The sequence below is a fragment of the Alligator sinensis genome, unplaced genomic scaffold (genome assembly GCF_000455745.1).
Source record: "Alligator sinensis unplaced genomic scaffold, ASM45574v1 scaffold971_1, whole genome shotgun sequence".
NCBI lineage: Eukaryota > Metazoa > Chordata > Crocodylia > Alligatoridae > Alligator > Alligator sinensis.
This window is the reverse complement of record NW_005842559.1, coordinates 503390-523348: the sequence shown is the minus strand read 5'-3', so window position 1 is coordinate 523348 and position 19959 is coordinate 503390. Positions and strand designations below refer to the sequence as shown.

Sequence of the window (19959 nt, the reverse complement as noted above, 5' to 3'; positions counted from 1 at the left end):
AGGGGGTTCCAGTCAGTGAGCAATGACTTGCTTGCCTCAGGTCCCTGCCACATATAACATAGTGCATAAAGTAACTGGTTAATCACACAATAAATTTAGACTGGCCACATGGGCAAGGTCATTATGGACACCATTAAACTGTTCATTCAGCTATGAAAAAAGTCAGCCAGCTATAAGGTTGTTGCACTGTCTCAAGCACTACTAACTTTATAGCTGGCTTCTATCCAACTTCCATTCTATGTAGGTGAGGAGCATAGTAGTAAATTCAAGGGCTTCTTAAGGAGATTAGCTTATTACAGGACCCTTGCCAGCAGCTAGGCAGGGCAGATATGGCCATCTGTAACATACAGAAGGCAGCTAGTGACTGCAGAGCCTTTCTTGTTGCTTAATATTGCCAGGGAAATGGGTCTGGGACTTGCAATGGAGTTCTGTCCCAGGAAGGGGGAGAAATGGAGCAAGGCATAAAAATATAAAATAAAATAAAATTCTGGTCAGACATCAGCTCAAGCTCAGCCAATTTGACTGTACCCTCAAGGATAAGCACCCCGTCTCCCAGCTATTTGGCAGGCAGCTGGTTTCAGACAAGGATGCCATTCATCTGTGAGAAAGGAGTATCTTGCCACAAAAGACTATTCACAGTAGGACAGCTTATGAAACATCCGTGCACCTAGCACTTCCCAGAGCTGTTGCCTTCTGCTGGGGTTCAGCCTTTCCAAATACACAGGGCTCATGCCCACTGCTCCCACCCACCCAGGGAGCCTTGTGCTGAAGATGAGCTATTTAAGGGCTGATGCACACAACCTCTTAGGAGGGCTGACTCATTGTGACCAGGTACTTAGACTTCACCCTTTCCATCCTGCCGTGGGCACAGAGGCTGCTAGAAAGTCCCTGGGATATTGGAGAGCCCAAATATTCCTCCCTGTTCCCTGTGGTGTAGTAATGGGTAGAAAGTTTGAGCCCCAAACAGGACATTTACTTGTAGAGCCTGAGAGGTGAAATATTTATTTGCCCATGCAGGAGTCTATTAGTTGACAGCTATTAAGTGCTTGGAGGTAGGGGACCCACATGAGGCAAGACAGCTTAAGCAGGTCCTCCAGGCAGAAAAGTTAACATTAAACCTTGAACTATTTCCTCCCCTAAAACCAGGCCCTAGGCTTCCCCTTCTTCATTTGGCATCTCCCGAGAGCTCCTGAACAACAGAACAAGCAAGCACACATCTCCATGGCTTTCCATCCTAGAGTTACTCTTTGGCAGCCTGTCTAGCAAGCCCACAAGGCAAGACTCTTATTCAGACAGGCAGGATTTGCGAGTGCGAGAAGGGCTAGACCCTGGACAGCCCAGGCTCGCTTTCCAGTGCTGACTGACACTGGCTTGACATAAGCACTTGGCAGAAAACAGGTAACACCAAAAGGAGAATAGAAGGCTGATGGGTGCTTTAGCTTCTCTTTATTGATGTACATAGTTGTGCTCTACAACCCAATACACCTGTTACAGTAATTTGTCCAGACTTACAACACAGGAGAATGCTCTCAGGAAATGTGACTACTCGACTCAGACAGATATGCGACACCGCGGCAGGAGCACAAGTTCTTAGCAGCACAGAAGTGGGAGTGCAGTTTGTGAAACAGCTGGGACTACAGCACTCAACCTTTTAAGACCCAAAGACCCTGCTTTGTCCTTTTTCTAACCCCCACTGTGCACAACTAGCCTAGAAGAAACCCAGGCCTGCACCATGCCTTAGATTTTGGTCTTGTGTGGAGGCTTTTAAAAATCACAGCTTCTCATGTAGATTGGAAGCTTCCATTCTTTAGGCTCCCTATATATGCTAGCAGGGGGATGTACAGTAGCTTGTCTCAAGCAAGTTACTATTCTATCTAGGACTTAAGAGCCAAATCCACCTTGTCTTCCATCAACATGCTTTGGAGTTTCAGATCCTTGATGACTAGCTGAGTGTAAGTTATGGAGTCCAGAGAGCCACTGTAAATCCAAGTGGAAAATAAAGCCCAACAAGACTAATCTTACACACTTCATGTGTGGCTATACAGGTCCATGACTTAATCTACCATTGCTCCTGGACTGGAGTGCAGTGGTGACATCAGTGATAGTACAAGTCTGTAGGTGCATTCAGGACATGGCAGAGAAGGGTGGGCATTACATTAAGTTGTTGTGCATCTGAACCTACAGGGTTTCGGGCTGTACTCTGCCTATTGCAGAGAGCATTATATTGGAACTGTCAACCACAGTCATCTTATTACCTTCCCTTACGCTCCCAAGACCGGAGCAAGGAAAGACACAGTAATTTACGCCCTTGGACAGTAACCAGGCTACTAGGAGGAGCAGCAGCACACATTCAGAGACCATGCAGGAAGTTCCTACACCGACTCCCAACATACATCAGGGCAGTATCACTTTGGGGTGTGGGGCAGGAGGGGGCAGGGAGTGTACTTTGAAAACAAAACAAAACAAAAAGAAAAAAAAAAACCTAAACACTTCAAGTATTTCTTCTCTTTTAGTAATGTAAAGGTCTCCTCCCTCTGCTGCTGTACCTGGTGGCATTTAGCAACCTATATCCACTCTACAGACAAGGAGAACAATCGCAAGCAATTGCTGGTCTAATGCAAAGGGGCGGGGGACAGGGGCAAGGGAAGATGTTGCTGGGTTGGATCCAAGAGTCGATGTTCATGGAACTGGCACCACGCGCATGGTGTTGGTATAACCAGACCCAGGACGCCAGCCTGTTAGCACAATAACCAGATCGCCAGTCTTGAAGAACCCACGTGCTTTGCCTGGAAGAGAGAAATTCATGAGCAGCTGTAAGCTAAGTCTGTGCAACTGTTTGGTTAAGCACTATCTCCAGTGGGCCTGGTATCACTTGTAGTTAGGAAGCCTACCAAAAAACAGGTGGGCACCCAGCTGCAGGAAGATGCCACTTGTTTCTGGCAGGTCCAGCAGGGAAATTGACACCTTGACAAGATTTAATGCTTGTGCTGCAAGTCACTTGGCTCAAGCAGCTGCCATTCCCATCAGTTGTCTGCATGCCCTCTTGCCACAAGGTGGCAGCCTTACATCAGGGTGGGGGGGGGGGTTCCTCGGCTATACCAGTATTATCACTCTAGTAACCAATGCTCTGGTCCATCACAAGGGCTTGCATGTCACATCTATGGCACTGCATTAGCTCTGTAATCTTCAGCAATCTTAGATTCAGCTATGGCTGTTTCCTCCATGCAAAGTACCAGACTACACAGCCATCCCAACCCCAAATGCCAAGGCTCTTAGTGCCATGTGACCCTAAAGTGAAAAAAGGTCGCCACCCACATCACATACACAAAACTACACAGACACTCTTGCGCCACAACTTCTGGAAGTAAGGCTGTGGTGCTAAAGAGCAATTTTTAAACATGAAACACTGAAAGTTCAGACCTGCTGTACCTGGCTAGTAAGGAGTGGACCTAGCCTTTCTGGAGGAAGCCCTGTCTTTTGTCACAGGCGGTATGACCAGCCTCAAATAGTAAGATATTTGAAAGAATTTCTCCCTCAAGCCTTGGTAACCCCAAAACAGTAAAGGTGAAGCCACATGACTCACCAACATTCATGCCCAAGTTCACTCGGAGATCAACATCTTCAGCCCATGCATCATGGGTTGGTTCTTTGCACAGAACAGGGAAGATGCCACGGTACAGATGGGCCTGGCGTGCCGTCTGCCCATTACGGGTCACAGCAATGATTGGCGCACGTGGCCGGAACCTGGACACCAAGTGAGCTGACCTAGTAGGGAGGGAAGACAAATAATTAGGTTTCTTGAGTTCTGATGAGGTTGCTCTGGGTGGCTGATCCTTGTGTGCCCCTGAAGAATCTGGGAGGACAAAGGCAAGATCAGGAACATGTGCTCAGCATTTAGGTTGGTGCCATCACCAATTAACAAGAGGAACAACCAGCATTCAATCAATCAACTGCTGGTTAAGTTCACCCAACATACTTCAAGTAGGCTTCCTGGGAACCTAAGGCAAGTCTGGCAAGAACCGCCAAGTTCTGTCATCATGCAACGTCTTAGTACAGACTGGGCCTCCTAACCCTTGGTGTTCATGAGCAGGTTATAAGCGGGAAGGCTATTTCCCATCCACACTAGAGGAGGATTGTAGGTCTTTTAGGATTGGGGGCGGGCAGCTATCAATCCCCCTCAGAGACTTGGACAGTGATCTCACCTTGATTTTCTGGATTTCTTGAAATATCATACTTTGCCCAACCCTCCACCCCCCTAAGTATGCTGGTTTCCAGCACCAATTGTCAGCAACAATTTTGTTTTGATCTATGTGACTTTGGTCAGGCTGCAGTTGGAGTACTGCCTGCCCCACTTTAAAAGAGATGTGGCCAGCCTGGAGAGGGTTCAGAGGAGGGCCATCTACTTGGTGAGAGGGTAGGACAGGCCCTACGAGTCTCTCCTGTCACAGGGCTGAGTGTCAGGACAAAAAAACAGATGCTTCTTGGCCATAAGAATGTTTTAAAAAAACCCCCCCCCCCCCCCCCCCCCCCCCCCCCAACCACAAAAAACCCAAAACATTGAAAGTTAGGATTGACTGCTCTTCTCACAGGTATGGAGAAGAGCAGGATTCTGCATTAGCAGCAATATTTAGAAGTCAACCATCAGCCATGACAAAAGAAAAGACAAGACATCTATGAATCAGTGCAGGAGGATATAAGGGGATTCTACATTGCCACAGGAAAAAGTGATGGGTTTCATCACTAGGCCAATTCTCATTTGCTTTAATTATCTGTGATGGTTGGGCTGGCAGAGCTCTGTGCCTTTTGCTTCCATGGATGGCACAATTAATATGCATTTGGTTCTTGATTTGGGAGGATGTGGTGACAGCAAACAGCCACTTTAGATGTGCAAGAAATACCACCAAGGTGTCCCATATGAATCAGGATTGCTTCTTCTGCAAACTGTGGTGGGATCAGACCATCAGAGCAGGCTAGACTCAAGGTAAAAATCACTAGGAACCAGAGGAAAAGCACAAGTCAAACATGCAGGAAGAAAGCATAAAGGGCCTCAAATTATATTATTTTAAATTGTTTTCTATATCCAGCTGTCCCACATCCACCTGTTTAGAATGAATTAAGAAGTTAGTATGAGAGCTGCACTGAATTACTTTGTCAGACAGAGCTCTGCCCATGCTCAAAACAAGGAACAAATATGGTAAAGGCCGTCTCAACCTGTCCCAGAGAAATGTTAGGAAGCAGGGCATCAGTGGTGCTGAAAGGTGTCTCATCACCAGCAGCAGAAGCTGGAATGAACTACAATTTCCCCCCCTTGCCCTAGTTAATAGGGTACAAGTGTGGCAGCTTGGGGGAGGGGACAGGGAAGGAATGGAACTTAAATTGTAGGAGCAAGTGAATTTGTATTCAGCAATTATAGTGTCAGAGTCAGAAACTCTAAGAGATCAAGACATTCCTGGGCAAAAATTAAATCTTCCCAAAGTCCATGGAACAGAATAAGACTGCATGACATACAATGCCATTAACTAGATTTGTAGGGTCCAGTTATTAAATCAAGCTCAGGTAAAAAACAAACAAACCAACCAACCAACCCTGCTTAAGTACTGAAGTGGTTTGTGTTTGGTTGTTTTGTTGGGGGGTTGTTTTTTTTTGGGGGGGGGGGCTGGAAAAGGTTCTATTTTTTTGCAACAAAAAGTCATTGATTAAGCTGAAGAACACCTCTATGACTCTTGAAGAACAGGGTATTCAGAGGCTGTAACATAATCCGGGACTAAAAATAATCAAATATCAGAGTTAAGACATCTTCAGAAAGGTCAGGTGTAAGAATAGAAGCCTTTATGCAGAAGCTTTAGGAGCACGAGTTACATGGACACGCAGAAACTCTTATGTCTACAACAGTCATTCCCCTTTCTGCAGAAACAGTGGTTGGTATGAAACATGCTTTAAAGCTGAAGGTACGCTAAGAGTTCAGTCAGTCCAGTTCTTCATGCAGAATATCTGCTGTGTGTATTTAAGGACATCTGTGCAGCACTACCTAGTTGGTCCCAATTTAGTGGGAAAATCCAGGATTTACCCTTTAGAAGGATAATCAATTGTTCACAGGGCATGTGCTCAATTAGACCTACTATTCCTTTGTGTGGAGCTGATCAGTGGGGTTTAAGACCTTTCACTCTTCCTATTCCTGGATCATTTTAGCCATGAGGTCTATTATATCACCTGGAGAAGAGTGTCCCAAGTTAGTGGTTCACAAACAGCATCCTTAAGTGCCAGTGCTAGAAACTGCAGAAGCCGTGCCTGTGCTACTAGGTTCATAGTGTCCATGTCCTGCACATTCCAGTGTCTAGAAATCTGCAGCAATATTAGTGTTATTAATCTGAGCACAGCACATAGGAACAGTTAATTTAACAAAGAGGATTAACGTCAATATTCAAATCTGCCAATTTGAGACCTCTTGCTTTGAGACCCAGGGTTCACAGCCCCTGTACTTAGCCAGCTGTGTGTGATTAGAGGACAGAGATAGGCACAGCCACTGAAAATGGTTTAGCCAGTGACCCAACAATCGATCACGCAGGTCTTAAAGCCTTTTGGGCTGACAACAGAAATAAAGAATTTGATTTTGCATCCATTGAACTTCTGACCTGCTGCTAAATCCAAGATTTTTTTTCCAGCCAGTTTGTTTCTAACTTTCAGCAATTGCTTCCTGTTAATTTTTTAGTCAAGCCTTATTGGCAACAAGGAGGTAATTCTCAACAATAGAAGTATTCGTTCTTGGTGCCGAAGCCAAGTTGGTAAAGGAAGGCTGGAGAGCCACATAACAGATTAAACATCTGCAGATGTTTGAAGTATTTGTCCATCTTCCAAGTGGAACTAGTATTGCAGACAGAGAGCCTTAGCTTTGAAGCTGCCTGGCTCTCCAGCATTACCACTTTATGCTTATAAAGGAAGCCTTCAAGAAGCGTTTATCCCCCTCCACCCCTAGTCACAGAAGTCCATTTGACCTGTGGGAACCTTTCACCTCCTACCTTCCAGACTTGGTGAGGACGATAATAGCCCCACTGCAGCATTTGAAGGAAGCTTCCACAGCACCAACAGCGGCAGCTTCAGTAGGATCACGACTCAGGGGGGCCAGGCGACGGAGTTCCTCAAATAATTGCCTGTGAAAGATGGCGGCTTCGGCCTCGCGAGCAATCTATAAGAGCAACACGCATTCGGGGAAGACGACATTCATGTCAGTCAAGCACCCAGGTGGCACAGGGTAAGGTGAGATGCCATGTCCAGCAGGATGTCACATGTATGAATTGGTATCAGTATTTTGCTATTCAGAAGATTAACCGGTTAAGTTCTATGGTGCCCTGGTGGTGATTGAACTTTTTAGTCAAGGCATACTGCATGTGCAATGGCCAATTTAAAGGAAGAATTTCACTCACCAGGATATTAAGAGGTTTTTCTTCTGAATCTCATAACACGTGCCATTTCACCTCACCCTGCACTCTTCACATCCATGCCCAACTGCCAGGCACTCTTGCTCTGCTTCTACCTACTGTGAAGTAAGGATGATGTAACCTCAGACTAGGAATGTATGCAGGGCTGAAGTCTTTAAATGGTGAACCTCCTGTGAACAGATGTGTTTTTGTAGGAAGGGATACGTTTCTACCTACAGGAATACTTGAAGCATGAATACGCCTTGTTTAGACCATCTACCCATTGCAACCTGAGGAGTAAAGAGATCATTTATCTTACTAGAGCCAAAGTGTCTTACATCTTACTTCCCCTATCTGGAGCCCTACCTGCCAGATTCGGTCAGAACTATCAGAGCTGGTGCTAAGCACTTAAAAGAGGCCTCCACAGCGCCTACAGCCATGGCATCAGCAGGGTCCCTGATGTTAGCAGTGATGCGGAAAAGTTCTTCAAACAGCTGACGGTGAAAAATTGCGGCCTCAGCCTCGCGAGCGATCTGCAGGCCAGAGTAAGAGGGAGGGAAGGAGGGAGAAGACAGGAGCAACATAGAAAGAAGGAAAGAGATACACCAGAGTAATGTGACACTGAGTTAATTTGCTTAATTGTCAAAGTCATGCAAGAGATTAAAAAAGGTAGGGTTGTGAAACTTTGGCTCTGAAGCTAGAATTAAGAGCGTCTTGGTAGCAGTGCCAATGCTTGCAGTGGCTATTGTGCCATGTTTTACAGATGGCATCTTCTGCCCATTAGATCGGTTATTTTCACAAAGGAACTGTTTCCGACGCACTGTTTTTTGTTTAAAATCAGACGGCTTCAAAATAAGAAGTCCAGAGTGTAGCCTTTAGCAAAACTAAGAAGAATTTAAGCTTTTCTACTCTTTTATGGAAGCAATTCTCTTCAGCCTTACAGGATCACCTGAACACATGCAAAATGTTAGCCTGCTACAGGTCTGGTTTTTCTCCACTCCCCAAAGGCACAACCTTTAGCTATGCCAGAATAGACTAAAGTAGTATGTGACCTCCACCACTTTTTAGTGCCCCAGAGCAGTTAGGACTGCTCTCCCTAAAGCAGTCTTAGTGGAGAGCAATGCCACTTTCCATGTGACCTCTGGTTGGCAAGAGGGTCTCCATTTTATTTAAATACAGCTAAGCTAATCATAAAGAGCCAAGAAGTCATCTTCAGCGTTGCACCACCTTACCCTTTTGTAATTATGGTTAACAGTATAGAATCAAGTCTTCGTATATGGCTGTCTATCTAGCATGGAAGGTTCCTGTACCTCACATCACACAAGTTGGTACTTGCTGCAGTACAGGTACACAGCTACAGGCAAGCTTTCAATTGCTGTTCCCAAAGATGGAAGCAGACTGAGCAGCAGCCTTTTAATCAAGTTTAAAAAAGCCATTTGTCAGCATTTCCAAAGTCAGTCTAGGAAACCTGTATACAAAGCATATACAGGACCAAGTATTTTTGAAGACAAGAACTGAGGTCTTTGTAAGCTACACCAGTCCTCGACAGCCATATAAAAGAAGGCTTGCAGAGCTTACCAGAAAAGCATGCAGAGAAAATGTTGATCGTCTTTTCAAGACAGATCTCAGTTAGCTACTCAGGGAAGCGAATGGGATAAATTATATGGCATGGAAAAAGATACTGAGGTTTTAGGAATTATTTAGTCCGATTCAGATTTCATTTCTAAGGCACCATCCAAATGAGGGCACAGCACTTTGAACATGAATTAATTAATTCTACATTTATGCATTATAGGAATGCCAAGCTCTTTATGGAGGAGATGTGTAACCCATAGATAAAGTGGCTTGTCCAAGTGTCACAGGATGCATGTGGAAAAAAACAACAAAACAGGAATAGAAGGCAGAAATCCCCGCTCCTTGACCTGGTCTTCAACCACAAGATCCTTTGTAAGATCCCGAGTAGTATTTTGAGCTCAGAGATACCTAGATTGCATTGCAATGCAATGAGACTGGCACAGTAGCTGCAAGTTTTTAATACAGCAAGTCTTAGAACTTATTGTTAGATAGAGAGAAGAGGATAAAGATTTAACACAACAACAACAATGTGTCCACCTCAGAGAGCACACACTCCAAACATGTAAGCCAGGAGCCTCATGGTACATCTTCAATTCTCGATTCAAGGACAGGCAGCTTTGGGAAACATGTAGTATAAGCTTCGATCTATCAAATGGCTCCCTGCTAGGAGCTGTCATTTAAAAGTAACCCAAAAGTTTCTTTTGTCCTCCCCACCCTGGATAACCCATACTTATTCACCCTAGACAAAGTCTATGGCAATTCTTCAAAACTGATCTCATAGCTGTTTTTGCCTACTGGGCATAGACAAGCTTCCGTAAGTTTGTAGGAAAGTATGGAAATTTCCTTGGTTGAGTGGAGGTGAGGAAGGAAGGAAATAAGCTTGTTGGACAACTGGGCAGGAGCAGTGGTTAAAAATCCTTTGCTTTTCCATTGATCAGGTTAGCCGGCCTGGTCAAATCAAGAACAATTGACCACTGAGGTTGCAGGAATTCTTCTTTCCAAGGAGATATCCTGCCCAACATCTGGAAACTTGCTACTGAACTCTCAATTCAAAAGCCTCACTTGCCTTGCAAGGGCACTAGTATTACTGGAAGGAGGAGTTAAGTTCAGCACATTTCTTCTGGATAAAAGGCTGTTACCAAATGGAGACCACAGCATTGTACCAAGGCCATCAGTTCAGGGGGATGTGTCAGGTGTATAAAGGATTAAACCGTAGGCACTTGAAGAGACCACCCAAATATAACTGATAGCCCTCTGTTCCCATGTCCAGATTCTTGTGAAGTTACTGTATACAAGTACATACAAGGTCCAAAACCACCCAGATACCTGGGTATGGTACAGGGAAGGTGGTGTTCATGAAGGGTCCCAACAGGGTAACCAAGTCCTACTCATTCCGACTTGGTACACGCCCAAACTAGACAACTAAGCAGTACAGACAGCTCAGAGGGGTACATGACCCTTAAAAGTCAAAGAGCAGTGCTGGGGTGCATGGTCAGCAACCCAATGAGCCAGGCAGAGCATTCCAGAGTGGAGCCTGTAAACAGGACTTGTTTTTTCTCAGTGCGTCACAAGCTCAGCAGGATTGGCAGAGTTTTATTTCCTCACTGCTTTCTTAGCTTTGTGACCAAGAATGAGCCCTGGTGGTAGTCACTACTCAGTGGACCTAGTTAAAGCCATAGCCACCATCTAATGTAGCAGCTGTCACTGACATTTAAAACTGTATGTGCTAGTCAAGTAACCAGTGTTATGTGGCTGTTTGGAAGGTGCCCTGTGGCTTACTGTAAAAAGGTGGACAGACTTCTGAGCTTCATCATATAAAACACTGCACAGCTTAAGGCCTTTCTATTAGGCAGACCTGACCTCTAAAAGCCTGCAGGAGAAAGGTGTTTGAAGGGTTCCAGCTTTAGTCGGAGGATTTAGCAAGGCCCCTGGCAGGCAAGTTTCCACCGTCCCTTTATGGCACTTACTGGCTACTGTCTGCACTTCCCAAGACAGAAAGAGAGCACAGAGCTGCAATTCTACCGCCAGTAAAAAACATCTTGTTCTTACAGCAGCTTTAGTTTTTGCTTCACAGCAATATTCCCTAGCAAGTCTTCTCCTTATGCCCCACACGCTTTGAGGCATGAGTTCACCATGTTTTGTCATTAAGGAAACTTATATCAGAACTAAGCCAGTTACCAAGAGCCTAACATGAACCAAACAGATCCAATAAGCAATTACAGAAACTCAAGGTGACTGGTCTCAAAAGGTATATACTGTTCAAGAGAAAGCAAAAGGGGTCCTTTGAAAAGTCTGCTGGCTTTGTTCATTCACTTATAGAAAGAATTCATATCCACATTAAAAAGGGACAAATAGGTTGCGATTGTTTTCTGGTGGCCAGACCTCTTGTTGCCAAGGTTGATAAGTTTGCAGTTCTAGAATTGTAGACTGCTGCTGCAAGTTTCCAGATATTGGTATCAGGGTCAATCCTCGAGATTGCCAAGGGAAGAAAAATTTTTAGACAAGCAGTTAGTGAACAGTTTGCAGTACAGAGCAGTCACGTGCTTTCAAGTCATTGCCCAACACCAGTCTGATTTCACTGCCTTCCCCCAGTGTACAACAAAGCACCAATCACAGAGATCAGGTACAAGCAAGAAGGAGAGAAGGAAGTTAATACTTACAGAATGCACTATAAGTGCACACACAAGAGCTATATTTATTAATCTATATAACCTGAACTTCAACTGACAAACTAGTGTGCATTATCAGTGCTGTAATTCACAGCAGTTAACTGGGGAGCATCAGTACTTCTAGACACTTGGCATCAGACTTAAATTAATGAAGGGGGGGAAAATGAGTTGGGTGAACTCCAAGCAGAGCAGAGAAGTTTCTGGCAGTTTAAACATGTAAAAAACAAATGAGTCCTGTCAGTAATCATGCAAAAAACATCCCCATCAAAAGGCACAGCTGTCAAATGCAACAGGATTGAGCAAGTCATTTAGCTACCCCTCTCCCCCACCACACACAAAGTCATTAAAATTGTGTTTTAATCTATTGAACACAGCTCAACCAAGTGATTTCCGTAGCAGCTGCCCCGTTTAGAAGGCTTCATATATTGAGTTTGGAATGGTGGATTCAAGGGAATTCACACCAAGGTAAAAAGTTAAGAAAGCTTAACTCTGGTATAAACAGGAATTAGGATTGGACTGCAAAGGAATCTTATTTGGACATTTCCCACCACTGCATTTCAGTTCTTGGCTCTGCCTTTAGATAATACAGCACACGATAGAGGGCAGTTTGCCCGTCTAGCACAATGCATCTTGTGCCAGTAGAGCAATACTGTACCAATCTGTGCACGATCACAGTATAGCAGGCTCCTCAAAATTATGCTGACACATGGCAAATAAGGGATGAAGGGCAAGGCTGGGACCGTGGGAGCCAGGCACTGGGGAAAGGGGTGGAGGGAGGGGGGAAGTGCCCCCCCCCCCCCCCCGCAAAAAAAGAGAGCCACGGTGAGAGCAAGAACAAGCTGTTGGGTGTCACCAAGCTCTGAAGGCATATGAAAGCCAGATATCCATGGCAGATGAACACCCCACCTGATTTGGCAAATCCCTATTTTGGGCTATGGAATGCTACCCTTAAAAAAAAAACGCAGAGGCACTACTCACAGCATGTTGCATGCGGACAGCCTCAAGAGGGTAGTCTCCTTTGGCTGTCTCTCCAGATAGCATAATGCAGTCAGCTCCATCCAAGACTGCATTAGCTACATCACTGCCCTCGGCACGGGTTGGGCGAGGTTTCTTAATCATGCTTTCCAACATCTGGAAAGGAAGAGTAAAAAATTAACGTCATGCTCCAGAAGAGAACTGCTTCTCTAGCACACTTATATAAGCATCTGAATAGTTTAAAACCATTTTTTTTTTTTGAGGAGGGTATGGTAAGATCATTAAGTCAGTTCAAAATTTAGAAGTCAGGATACTACAAACATGCTGCTGTCTTGCCAATTAAGAGTTGACAAATGATGACTGGTGTGCCGAGACCACCTTTTATACTCCTGGCACAGAAACTCCCTGCTGTCTGCGTAACACCAAGCACAACCTAGTCCTCTTTCATAAGAAGGAAGCAAAGATCAGTATCGGTACTTTTGAGTTTTTGTATTACACACACAAGGAGGCACAACCAATGTATTACATTAGAAACAGATCCAAGCCAATAACTGATCTTGTCTGGCATCTGGTCTATAGCTCATAGTTTTCTCTATACAAATATTGCTCTTATAGAAGTAGTATCTAACTAGTACCATAACACACCAGGAAAAAGCTACTAAATTAGCCTAAGGCACAGAGAACATAGCTTACTGGCAAGCCACTTTGAATTCAAAGATGTGCCTGCTCTATACAAAGCAACTGCACTAGAGGATAGGAAAAAAAAGAAGTAGGCTATCTTGAGTTCTGAATCTGTTAACTAAGAATTACCAACTACTTAGGGTGCTTTCCTTTGAGGTGCAGTTTCACAAAGCAAAACTCATATCACTTGCTGGCAGCAGCAGCCTGCTGTAATCCCACATGCAGATCTGGGGGCTTGCTCACCCCCCAGGAAAAGTCTGGCACAGCTCTACAGCCCTCCCAGGGGGCACAGGCCCCTGGATCTGCATGTGGAATGTCAGCAGGCTGCCACTGTCAGCTGGGGCCAGTGTCAGCACTGCCTTCTTCCCAACACTTGGTGCAGGCTGTGCTAGGCAGACTCAGGTGCTGGTCCCAGGCAACAACAGCAGCATGCTGTCATCTGTATGCTCTGCAGCTGGTGAGCGTGGAGCTTTAAGAGCCCTGCACTCACCGGCTCTGGCAGCAGCGATTGGGGCCTCTGGGTGCTCGTGGTTTCAAGCTCGAAACAGTTTTGCAACGAAACACCCATCAAAATTTTGCACAGCCCTACCAGTTTCCCCCACTGCTCAAAACTGTCCATATTTGCTACTTAACACTGGCTTGTGAGGAGAGGAGCAAAAATTGTCAGTTAGAGGCACATGGTATTAACAAGAGACCAACATCTGGAGCCAGATGTCATTAGTGGGGATATTGAAAGGACACTACCAGACAGGCAGACTGGGTACTATAGCATTCCAGCATGGGCTGCAGATGTATTAGGAAGCTGATCCTCCAAGGCAGATTTCCATGACAAGTTTACAGGCCCTGTATAAGCCTGTTGTAGATTCCAACCTGCATAACAGGCCTAGCCAAGGAGAATATTTGTAAGGTTACATCTCCTGGTTGAAGAGACAACAACAAGGGTGCCTATTGACTAATATAGGAACACAGAATCTGTACACTTCGTGAATACAAAATCTGTCCAGACATTGTAGTTTTGCTTTAAAATGTTTCATGCTCCAACAAACAGGACTTGGAAACACTCCCTTATATACTCCCTCTGAAGCCAGTGGGTAATGGACATACTTAGGACTGAGCACTCTTCATGCAAGATCTGTGGTAGAAAAAACACAAGAAAAGCTATTGGTAACTAAAGTACCTGAGTAGCACAGATGATGGGTTTACCAGCCCTGTTGCATCGTCCAATCATCATCTTTTGGGCAAGGAAGACTTTTTCAGCAGGGATCTCAATACCCAAGTCACCACGGGCCACCATGATGCCATCACTGGCTTCCATGATTTCATCAAACCTGACAGGCAAAAAAGAGTTACACACAGGTATCCTGCAACCCCACTTTGATATCATTATGTGAGTAGTAAATATGCAAGTACTTGCCCATACAAGTACATTTCCACAACCCAAAATATTTCTCTATCCTGCAATACCTACTGTAATATCAGAGTACTTTTAAAGCAGGACACAGATGACTGTTGTAGTCTGATAACTAGAGATAGGACTATTTTCTAACTGTTAGGACTTTTCCAGTCACTTGGCAAGTAATGGCAGTAAGTTTTTGCTGACAAACAGGACAGGGACTAGAGAAGAACCTGCAGTCCCACAGACTTAAGTATGGACTTCACCCTTTGCCTTCCATTCTCCCACCATCAGGAAGGAATCGTTCCCTGAACCTCATACAAGCCATGCTTGTGAGTGCTTACCTGCGTACACCCTCATGGTTCTCAATCTTGCTGATGATCTTGATGTTCTTCCCCTTTTCTCCTAGCACTTCCCTGACAGCATGGACATCAGCAGCTTTGCGGATGAAGGAAGCAAACACCATGTCCACATCCTGCTCCACGCCAAACTTCAGGTCCTGAATGTCTTTTGCAGAGACTGCAGGAAGGTCCACTGCAGCTCCAGGCAGGTTCACACCTTTTTTGCTGCCAAGAATCCCACCATTCTCAATTTCACAGATAATATGGTCCGAGCCTGAATTGGACAGGTTGTACAACAAAGTTGGAAAATGATTTGCCTTCACAGTACACAGTCATGTTGCATCATTCAAGGCAAGTAGGAATTCATGCATGCATTGTGTCTTAGTTTGCCACTTACTAACCAGGAGCAAGATTTATGAACCAACTAAAATCATCTCTCCCTCAAGCCTGAAAAAGGAAGACAGCATCTACACAATGCATTTCATTTGTGAAGAAGCCATATTCTGATCCCATTCAAGTTAGTGGCTTCTAGACATGCTATTACCAGTCTCCCAACACTCTCAAATACAGTTCACCTTAAGAGTGGCAGTTCTGACACAGCTATGAAATAAGATACTCAAGACAGTGATTTCCAACCAGGGTGCTGTAGCACCCTTAAATGCTTTGAGATCCTTTTGAAAGGCGCTACAGTTAATCACGTTTGTGCATCTGACAGAGCGTTAATGACAGTCAGGAAAAGCCCAGAGATTCCAGCCAGGAAACCTTAAGGTTAGGAACCTTCTGACCTATTATGGCCCAAGTTCTTTCCAACAGAAGAATTGCTTTATTGTTTATGGATTCTGGGGAAAAAACCCCAAAAGACTAAGAACTGACATTTACCGAGGGATGCTTTGAGCCTAAAAAGGTTAAGAACCATTGCGTAGGAATAAGAAACCGGTATAAATTAGCTTAATGAAGTACCAACTAAATTTTTACAATTTAAACCACTATTGACCATTCAAGCTAGCTCTGCATCAAGCCACAAGTTACCATCTGCTCCAAAACCATGTAATTGTAACTGCTAGATAGTGCTACCATTGTACTGGGATCAGTGGACACAGCTTCTGATGCTTATCTAAAATAAATGCCCTTTTCATGAACAGTTACTGGATTTAAGGGAAGAAGACTTTGAATATACTTAATATATCTAATGATAATTCCTATATTGTACAGGCATTATATGATCTGTGGAGATCTTGTATTTGCTAGAAGTACTGTTTTCATCACCTGCTACAGCAGTTTAGTGTAAGTCACTGGCATAATGGATAACAGCATAAAAACCCAAGACTGTTCTGATCAGCTATGCCAAGCTTTGCTACACTACTTTTACCATTATAGTGAAGGATTAGTAGCAAATCCTCTCTGAATTTGAGCGCAGATATTTTAAGCTGCCCCATATATCCTCACAAGGGTTCCTACTTCTTGGGTTTCCACACAGCTTCGAGCAGGGGTGCTCAACCCCTGGCCCATATATCAGATCAGGCCCACAGCATTATGTCATCTCATCTATGCAGCTCCTGAAGAGTCCAGTAATTTGGTGGAGAGAGACAGCACTTCTACCCCGTCACCAAATTTCCAGATCCATGGAGAGCGCTGAGCCCTGCACACTGGATTGGGCATCTGATCCCAGAGTGCAGGGCTGGGAGGGGGGTGACACCAGGCCCCAGCCTTGCGCCACATCTGCATGCAGTGCCAAAAGATTTTAAAATTTTCCTCTAAGCCAGTGTTGCTAGAAGTTAGCAAGCTTTGTGACATGCATCAACATTAGGTACTCTGGTGCTATAAGCCACTATCTAAGTGATGTCTGGCTATTAGGGGAAGTCAGCCTTTCCATCAATATGCAGTAAAGACAACCTAATAATGCATGGCTTATCCCTGGCTTCTGCTTTATCCCATAACAACTAAGTAAGGTTTTATGATAAATACAAAAGAGTAAGATTTGGCTGAAGGGATGATATTAAAGGAGATGGTCTTGATAAGGAGGAGGTTTTACTGTATTTACCAAAATGAGAAATCCATGTCCACCAATGCGTTCGGTGACTCCATCTTTGCCCAAATGCAGTACCTGCCTGAACACTAACTTCATTGTGAGGTTGAGGACTAACTGCTTCATATAAAAGTAGTTAAAAAGGTAAGAGTCAGGTCACTAAAAAGGAAATGCCACCACAGATGGGCAGTCCCACAGGGGAAAGTCGCATTGTACTGGAACCTTTTCATCGCTACACACCTTTCTCCTTAGCCAGCAGTGAAATGAGGCCATCGTCTACATAGATTTTGCTGCCAATATCCACAACCTTGATGATGTTTTTGTAGTCCACCCACAATACATTTTCATCACACTTCTCCATGTAGGCATCGTCCAGGGTCAGTTTAAGAGTCGAACCCTTTTTGAGCTCCACCTCTGCTGTACCACTCTGTTGGCAACAAGGGAAAGGTTAATAATGCAAGGGCATGTATCAATGTACATGCTCTCTCAGGACTGTGGAAGTGGCTTTAACTTTGTACTGCAGATACTGCAGCCACACCTCTATCTAGTCTGCCCAACACAAGCCAAGAGAAATCCTGGGCAGACAGACAATGACAGGAAAGAATAGGTTTGGATGGCAGAAAACTGTCCTGCTTGCAAGGTGTCCCACTGTTGTACCCCATTCTGTATGGTATTTAACTCATCCACTGTCAGGGGAATAGCAAGCACTGATGAAGTCACAGAAAAGGTTACAGCTTCTTCCTTCTAAGAGATTGGTTGGCTCAGAAGGAAGGCTGCTATTGCAGCATGCAAGTTACCTAGTTCCCTTAAGGTACTTTTTATTTTTATTTAAACTAATCATGTATATAATCTTAGGCTGCATTAAAAACAAAAAACCATACACAACACTTACTCCCTTGATAAGTCCAGTTCGGATTTCGGGTCCCTTGGTGTCAAGAGCAACAGCCACAGGTCTGTAGGTGATGGGATCAGAAGCAAAGCTTTCTGTGGCTTCACGCACGTTCTTGATTGTGCCTGCATGGTACTAGGAAGAGCCGTAGACAATTGTCAGAAGTCTTGTCCACTCAATACTTCTTGTTTGCAGTAAGGAGACAAGTCTTCCCAAAAACTGTATAAGCCATGTGCCTCCCCCGCCCCTGACAATCACCTACTCCATTCTTGTATAGTTTAATGTAAACTAAGCTTTCACTTAGGCTTAGCTATGAAGATCTCACTTATGTAACCTGAATGCAAGATCCTGTCAAAACAAGTTGTACTGCTTCAGTCACATTACTATAGTGGGTATAGCAGTCAGACAGAGACACAATATCCTGTAGTGGCCAGGTTCAAAGAAGCCAATTCCTGGTAAAGTTCCTTCCATAATCCCCAGGTCTATATCCCTTCTAAAAAGGCAAGGTAATTATTTTCCAAGTAATGTGTCACCTATTTGACTAACAGGTTTGTCAGTCTGGTTTTGTTTTTTAAATCCCAAGCTCTTCACCTCAGTGATTAGAATAATGCATTCCATCTTCATACATACAGGAAGACTTTGCCAAGATGAGCTTCAGCTCTAGTGCAGGTGGGTTGCCTCACTAGCACCAACAACTTTCACTTTTATAGGTGATCAATATAAAGAACCGTTTGCTTAGTTTGATCAAACAGCCACTCTGACACCAAGAGCACTGTCTCTAGCCAAGGTTATATAAACTTCAGCAGACAGCTGTTGGCAAGAGGCTAGTTTGAGCTAAGAGGGTTCTCAGATGAATGCACACCAATTGAAACAAAGCTAGATAGATGTAGCCAGGTAAGACTACTCATTCCCCCCACCATTCCACTTCCCATCATATAAAAGTATACACTTCTATTAGGTTGCAAATGCTTTTGCTTGTTACTAGTACTTTACAGAAGTTTGATACATAGGAGTTCAAAATCTTTCCACATTTTACCACTTCGGGTAGCTCATGAAAGTCTTAACACTAGTATTTGAAGTTCTACAAGTACCTTGCCGAATATTTGAATGTAGATAGAAGAAAACAGGGTTTATTTTTTTGTTTGTCTGCTTAATTTAGAATGCTGAAAACAGAACTGAAGATCACAGCAAGGTTGGGAACCAAATTTAACACCAAGAAGATGGGGCCACTAGTGTTCTTACAACCTATACACCTTGTTGCCCCACATCTGGTTGCATTGGTAAACCAATTTGGTTTCACTGTCAAAAGCACAAGGCAGAATTAATGTGGCACCACCTACCTTTGTTTCATATTGCCCTCCCCTAAAAAAGGAGCTTGCTGTCACTTAGTCCAAATTAAGCTATTTGTACACACTTGATAACTTGTCTGTTACAAAGAAAGGTGCATAAAATAATGAAAGGCAAGTTGGAAGGATGGTTTCATCTTCCAGATTTGAGGTACTTTGAGGCAAAACATACACCACTATGACTGCCAGATGAAAGAATCCAGAAGTGTGCATTACAGCAGGTCTGCAGAAGATGCACTGAAAAGTAGCACAAGAAACCACCACACACATGCCCCTCAGTATTATAATTTTTGGGAAACCATATTAAAGAATGAAATGAACAGCTTTGCTATTTGTGAAGTGCTTCCAGCCAAGTACAAGACAAGCAAATACTGGAGTCGAGCTCCCTCCCATGCCAGCACATGTGCATGCACACACCATCAAGATACTAGAACTGAGATATGCAATACTAGCAAATGTTCGTGGAGATTTTTCATCCCACAAGGTGGAAGTGTTCCAGATGCACCTGAAGGGCTGGGGCAGGAAAGAATAAAGTGACTGATCGTGGCCAGGGACAGCCAAGGTGCTGGGAAACTTTGCAACACACACGACAGCTAACATGGGAATCCCGCCACATTATCCTATGCAACCGAAAGGAGAAAAAACAGAA

The 19959-nt window shown here is 44.3% G+C and overlaps 1 protein-coding gene across 2 annotated transcripts in view; it reads right to left on the bottom strand.

Moving 5' to 3' along the window:
- Positions 1 to 1429: 1429 nt before the first annotated feature.
- The window catches only part of PKM (pyruvate kinase M1/2), a 21515-nt gene continuing 2985 nt past the window's right edge, over positions 1430 to 19959 (bottom strand). The window contains exons 3-10 of one of the 2 annotated variants that reach the window (XM_014524022.2): positions 17968 to 18099; positions 17316 to 17502; positions 15053 to 15323; positions 14493 to 14643; positions 12638 to 12790; positions 7782 to 7948; positions 3584 to 3765; positions 1430 to 2786 (exon numbers count right to left, since the gene is read on the bottom strand). In XM_014524022.2, the coding sequence (XP_014379508.1) occupies positions 2680 to 2786; positions 3584 to 3765; positions 7782 to 7948; positions 12638 to 12790; positions 14493 to 14643; positions 15053 to 15323; positions 17316 to 17502; positions 17968 to 18099 (1350 nt within the window). In that variant the 3' untranslated portion in view covers positions 1430 to 2679. Of the gene's footprint in view, positions 2787 to 3583; positions 3766 to 7016; positions 7184 to 7781; positions 7949 to 12637; positions 12791 to 14492; positions 14644 to 15052; positions 15324 to 17315; positions 17503 to 17967; positions 18100 to 19959 lie in introns of both variants that reach the window. The other variant, XM_014524021.2, reaches the window with a different exon arrangement.